This window comes from Artemia sp. Qi Xiang Cuo, chromosome 4 (assembly GCF_049724085.1).
Source record: "Artemia sp. Qi Xiang Cuo chromosome 4, ASM4972408v1, whole genome shotgun sequence".
NCBI lineage: Eukaryota > Metazoa > Arthropoda > Branchiopoda > Anostraca > Artemiidae > Artemia > Artemia sp. Qi Xiang Cuo.
In genome coordinates this window covers 61880859-61887620 of record NC_142797.1, presented here as the reverse complement: position 1 = coordinate 61887620, position 6762 = coordinate 61880859, and the positions used below count along the sequence as shown (strand labels likewise).

Sequence of the window (6762 nt, the reverse complement as noted above, 5' to 3'; positions counted from 1 at the left end):
TCCAATGTTAAGAAATATAATAACCAAAAACTCCTAAAAAACAGAGTTACGTCAAAACAAAAAGTCAGTTGTTGCGGTCCATTGCAAATCTAAACCTATCATTTGTTGGGAAAATTGTAGTTGCTGGAGGTGATTTCCGTCAGTGTTTACCAGTTCAACCCCGATGCAGCCGTAGTGAAACAATCAATTTATCAATAAAAAAAAATCATCTTTGGAAGAATTTCAAACATGTTTCCTTTTTGGAAACTATGCGGGTCGATTCTGAAAAGGAAGCATTTGCAAAGTACATCTTCGAACTGGGAAGTGCAAATCTTTCTAAAAATGAACTTAATGGAATTGAATTACCGGACGATATGATTTCTAGTGGCAATTTAATTGATAAAGTATTTGGAGAATATTTGTCTAAATAAAGTTTCGATTTAATGAAGGATCGAGTTATTTTAACTTCAATAAAAACAGAAGTTAGTAAAATAAATGCGAAAACTGTCAATCGTCTTCAAGTAGAATACAAATTGTATAAAAGTTATGATTCTGTAAAAGATAAAGAAAAAGGAGGAATTGAGTTTACTCCAGAATTCCTCAGTTCAATTGACACAGCAGATTTACCACCACATGACGTAAAAAGTAAAGAAAAATACGGTAGTTATGCTTTAACGTAACTTAGCTATTTCAGAAGGGATGCATAATGGGACCCGTCTTATTTTTAGTGAATTATGTAGAAAAAATAATCAAGGTGAATATAATTACTCGGGAAAAATCAGGAAAAGAAGTCCACATATCCATAGTTATAGTGGACTCTAATAAAGGTCAACTTGGATATACTGTTCAACGGCATAAATTTCCAACTCGACCCGCATTTACAATGACTATACATGATTCGCAGGGACAAACTTTTGAATTTTTTGGCGCCGACCTTAGTACTCCTGGTTTAAATCATGGAATGTTATACATTGCATTTTCTCGTGTGAAAAGACAACGTAGCTTAAAAGTTCTGCTACCACCTGAAAATGAACGAAGAACATATAACGAAGTACGGAAGGAAGCCCTGATGACTATCAAAAAAATTTCTTATTATTAGAGGGATATATATTTTTGATTATCAGTGCCTACAATACCTTTGCTAAAAAACAAATGACGTCACGTGATAATATGTGAAATTTGACAATCTGGACCATCAATTGCGACAGCACCAATACGGACAGCTAAAGTAAAAGTCATTGCTAAATTGTCTGAAGTAATAAAAATCCAAAAATTTGTCAAAATGCAAATGAAGAGCAAAGCCACGGACGTTTAGTAGGTATGCGAAAACGACAATTAGAGCGTGTTAAAAATGAAAATGAAGGGCAAAGACATAAGTGGTTAGAAGACATACGAGAACGAACAAGTGAGGGAGTCAAAAATGAAAATGAAGAGAAGCGAGTCAATGAAAATTAACCTGGACAGCGAGAATCAGAAAATGTCAAAATTGAAAATGATGGCGATGATGATTGGGTTTGGGATTTTGACATGGATAAAATAATCAATACCTACAATACCTGGTTCATTTTGTAGATAGTCTTGTACACTTTTAGTGTGAACACCAGTGACTTTGGAAAGAGTGGTGGGGGAACTTAAACTCCCCACTTCACCACTATTTTTATAAACACCTTTCAGAACTTCAACCATTTTGAACGTAAACACGTAGTGTAACGTCCGCTACCCTTTTGTATGCTAGTTGTGGTTGGTGATGGGGTTGATGATGACTTGATACGTTTTCGCTTTTGTCTAGCTATCAATGGTGTGCTGCTCCTGCTCCTCACCACCATTGTCAAGTTTCCACTAGGTGAGCTAGTATTTTCGAAGATTGATTTAAAATCTTCTTCTTCTTCCTCTTCATATTTTAATGGTGTTGTTGTTGATGACGATGGTGCATGTTTATTTAATTTTTTAGAATTTATCTATTGCTAATAAGGCTTTTGGGGAAGTTTAATGTATTTAGAAAGTTGTATAGATGAGCGTCAAATCATAATAGTCCTTTACGATTAGTAACCATCTCATAGATTAAATTCATTAGATTATAGCTCTTGCCCTGAATTATAATCCCTTTCCCATTGCTATCAACTTGAATATGATCTTAACCACTTTCCATGAGGTATGTTAGGAGTCGTTTACTTTGTTCACGATATGATTGGGGCATTAGTTTTCCAATTTTCGACACAATTAAATCCAATTCCTCCTTCTTTAATTGTGTTCCAGCAACAGCAGCAGCAGAATTCTGAGGAGATGATTCTTTTTTTAGGGCTTATGTTTATCCACTCGGCGAAGTGCATCTTGAAGTAAAAGCAGTTTTTTATCATCCTCAATATTTTCGTTGTCAATGAATTTACTCAGATTGTTCTCAAAGTGTTCCACGGATGAGAGAGCGAGTTCTATTGGAGTCAATTTATAGGCTTTTGCCATTCTCTAGAGAAAACTGTTTACAAGTCCTGCAATTATTGGCAGTAAAATTGTGAAAAAGCTACCGCCCGCCTGAAGAAGACGTTTCTTTTTAAAATTCTTTCCTTTCTTTTTAGAGGCCAATGTACCTACAATTGGACGATGGCTTTGCGTTCGTTGTTTGGCTAAGTTAGAAAATTGTCATTGGCCCTCAATCACTATTAAACAAAGTTCGTGTAATAGGTCAACGAAAACCTAGCAAATGCCATGTTCGGGTTTAGCTTACCTCATTAGGAGTTTGGTAGCGCTTATAACTAACTACAGATGGACAATTTGATGTAGTTTCTTTAGTGTTATGATAGCAAATAATAGCCTTTTTTACTGTTAACGGAGAGATATACTGAATTGAAATTATCATGTATTTTGGGCAATAGGTTGCATCAAGACTGGGCTGGGTAATTGTAGACAGAGAAAAGTCAAGAACAGATAGTCCAAGTAATTGAGAGGCTAATGTTTCAATGGCTGAGGCACGGGGAAATGGCAGGAGTATGAATGACTTTCTGATTGGACTCATACTTGTCAGGTTAGTTTTTGAATTGAATTGAAGTTATCAAGTATTTTGGGCAATATGTTGCATCAAGACTGGAATGGGTAATTGTAGACAGAGAAAAGCCAAGACCAGATAGTCCAAGTAATTAAGAGGCAAATGTTTCAATGGCTGAGGCACGGGTAAATGGCAGGAGTATGAATGACTCTCTTATTGGACACATACTTGTCAGGTTAGTTTTTGGAAAGGCATGCCTGCCTAGAGTCTTAGGCATGCTGATCAAGAATTCAAAAAAGAGGCAAACAAGGCAGACCCACCTATGGTCTTAAGAAGGTTGACCAAGAATTTAAAATTGACATAGGACCATGAATTTGCTTTAAATAACAGGCAAAACAATCGTTTAAAGCCATTTTTATCTTTCAAATAGTACCTATTCGTAGCCTAAGCTTAGCCCCACATTCTGAAAATTTTTTTAATTTTTCACACATTTTTTAAATTTTTGGGTCACTTGCCCGAGACTCTGGGTGGGTGGGCGCCCCCAAATATTGTCCCAAATTCCTCTCTCAATTTAGCACTTGTTCACGGATGCCCAGCGTCTCCAGTCACTTTCCCAATAGTATCTATTCATTGTCTCAGCTCAGTTTAGAAAATCTGAGCCAATTTCCACTTTTTCAAGTCTTAGCCTTTCAAAAAAGGCTAATCTACACTTAGTCACAGATATTTTTGACAATGAAATTACAGTATATCTCTCCGTTAACAGTAAAAAAGGGTATTAGTTGCTATCATGACACTGAAGAAACTACATGACAATAGACATTTATTTTGAATTGAATTGAAGTTATCAAGTATTTTGGGCAATAGGTTGCATCAAGACTGGGCTGGGTAATTGTAGACAGAGAAAACTTATGTTTGTCCACTCGGCGAAGTGCATCTTGAAGTAAAAGCAGTTTCTTATCATCCTCAATATTCTCATTGTCAAGGAATTTACTCAGATTGTTCTCAAAGTGTTCCACGGTTGAGAGAGCGAGTTCTATTGGAGTCAATGTATAGGGTTTTGCCATTCTCTCTCTAGAGAAAACTATTTTCAAGTCCTGCAATTATTGGCAGTAAAAGTGTGAAAAAGCTACCCCCCGCCTGAAGAAGTATTTTCATTGTAAAATTATTTCCTACCTTTTTAGAGGCCAATATACGTACAATGGAACGATGTTGCTTTCCCAGTTGCTCAACTACTTTTGGAAGTTGGAAATTGCTCTCGATCAAATTCATAAGAGGTTCCGATATTATATTAACGAAGTCATTGTGAATTCCTTGGTTTAGTATGGCTTTTCTAAGAGGAGTTTTTGATCTGCGTTGAACCGATAACAAATGTCTATTTTAGTGTAGTTTCTTCAGTGTCATGATGGTAACTAATAGGTCTTTTTAATGTTCACGGAGAGATATACTGTAATTTCATTGCCAAAAATCTCTGTGACTATACGCAGATCCTCGGGTTTATTTTGATCAAAATCCAATTGGACGTAGCCGTAGGGTTTATTAGTTGCCTGATTGTACGCTGAAAGTAAAATTTAGGGGCGCCGGGATATATTTGTTTATTGAGAGTTATTGCAAGCTAGAATCACGAACAACTCTGTAAATGATATAGTAGGTGCAGTTCAATGCAAGTGTTCGCATACATTTGCTCTGGTGAAAGAGATTGTGTAGAATCAGAGTGATGGAAATCTGTTCATGATGAGAGCGAACTGTGAACAGTTGTAGTATTTCCTGTGACCATTGTTCATTAGATTCAGCCAGATCATCAATAATCAGCCAAGAGTTTGGTTCAATAATGATGAAAAAATCAAGTCCCTGTATGAATTGTGTCTGCACCAATCCCGTCGTGGCAATTGCTTTTATTTTATTGTATGACTCCTGCCAAATACTGTAAAAATTGTTGATTTTTTTCGGATTTGCCACAAACATTTTATCGCAAATTTCAATCATTATAGTTAATAGTGTTGTTTTGCCTGACATTAACGACCAAAAAAGAAACAAAGCGGATGTGGTTTTAAATTTATACATGTTCCCTTCAACAGTTCACCTAGACAACTAACTGTAGACTATAGTTGTCTAATGACTAAATAATTTCCCTATTACTACTCCGTTCAAGAATAATGAGAAGAATAAAATCAAAATCAGAGTAAAAAATAATATTTTCTTTTATTATGCGCATAAAAGTAATAGCACTTTATAAATACTACATTGAACACAAAAAATACACTTTTTTAAATTTATTTATAATACAAAATACAACATTTACATAAGCACAAGAAAAAAACACACTTTCATAAATACACTTTTTTTAAATTTATATATAAAAATACAACATTTATTAGAATAAGCACACACTTAAAATAATAATATCAAACACTTTTATTTACAGCATTTTAAATTTAGAATGGGGTCCCCCCGGGGAGGGTGGCCGCTCCGGCGGCCGAGGGCGGCCGCTGTGGCGGCCAGGAAGCCCAGGCCGGGAAGCGCCCCGGGGCCCGCGGCGTTGGGCCGGGGCGGGGGGGGGGCATTAAATAGTGGAAATTGCTCTGCCTTGCACACACATTGAAAATTGTTTGTGATATAAAAAAAAAGAATTTAAAAACACCCATCCCCCAAAAAAAACCTCCCACCCAATTTGTACTTTTTTAATGAATTTAAGTTAATTTTTGTAAACCCAGTTGCTTTCTGTACTCTACACATTCAACTCGGTCTGAGATTAGATAGTGACCGTGTGGTAGTACCTTCACACCATCCTCAAGTACATAGACTTTGTCCGATATGGCCGACATGGCGTTTTTCTCAACTCTAACTGTGTAGTTTTTAAATTGTAAAGAGCAAATCGCCATGACTTTCTCTCTTGGGACTAAACTACGTTCCACACAGTTTCTATACACACTAATGTCGAAATTATTTTTTACAAAGTGTGTAGGCACCCCCTTGCAAACTTGTTTGATATCCTTGTTGTGCGTTTCCACAGAGTATACCTTCGGCCCAGGAAACACACCACTGAATATCAGATCGCTACCCGTTTCAGATTTTAATATTAACAATTGATTTGGGGCCTGGCGTTTCACTAGCTCTGGGAAGCGGGATTCATCCCAACTAGTGTAGTCAATTCGTGAGCTAATGTACTCACCATTTTCCAAATCATTCAATAGATTTTCAGTTTTGACTTTTAACAGGAGTGAATCAGTGTCCCCGTAATACACTTGAACTTGTCCCTCAATCGGCCACTGTACCTTGCATACATTATAATTGAATGACAACATGAGTTTTTTAGATGTTTCAGTTATAGCACTCCTGCCTGCAATATTTTTTATTTAAACAATGTTTCTTTTCTAGCGATGTAAGAGCACCATATTAGAGCCTATGATTGTGAACGATGTGAAGATTGGATCCACAATGATTCGAGCACAATCTTTGGGATTGGTTATAATGTCACATCGACTTCTATTTGGTACGCTTTCGCAAATTTTACCGAAGGCTGAATTCAAAATGAGGTTATTGATTTCCTTCTCAACTTTCGTTTTTGCTTTTGAACGTTTACTGACAAAGGTGTCAATAAACTTTTTCATGTAAGGCTTTTGATCAAATTAAAGGGCTCTATGAATCTTTGTGACTTTGAAACCATTGGACACCATCCATTTCAATAGCACGTGATGTACAACGACATTCTGTTTCGGGTTGAGGTCGGCGATTAGTTTTTGTTTTGAAGGTACCCAGTGTATACTCCCATCCTCTACTAAAGATAAATTGTAGGGGCTCAGAGA

General features: G+C 36.5%; 1 protein-coding gene across 1 annotated transcript; it reads left to right on the top strand.

The window, feature by feature from the left end:
- The first annotated feature begins 685 nt into the window (after nt 1-685).
- LOC148953307 (uncharacterized) lies at nt 686-2609 on the top strand. Its single transcript, XM_089087922.1, has 2 exons — nt 686-1030; nt 2553-2609. Exons 1-2 carry the CDS (start codon nt 686-688, stop codon nt 2607-2609), a joined length of 402 nt encoding a protein of 133 aa, XP_088944048.1.
- The last annotated feature ends 4153 nt before the right edge of the window (nt 2610-6762 follow it).

Bases quoted from the DNA above. Each gene is read 5' to 3' on its own strand.
- LOC148953307 (XM_089087922.1), top strand. From the start codon at position 686: ATGGGACCCGTCTTATTTTTAGTGAATTATGTAGAAAAAATAATCAAG. The intron at 1,031-2,552 runs GTACGGAAGGAA...CTTTCTTTTTAG, and splicing joins AACGAAGAACATATAACGAA to AGGCCAATGTACCTACAATT.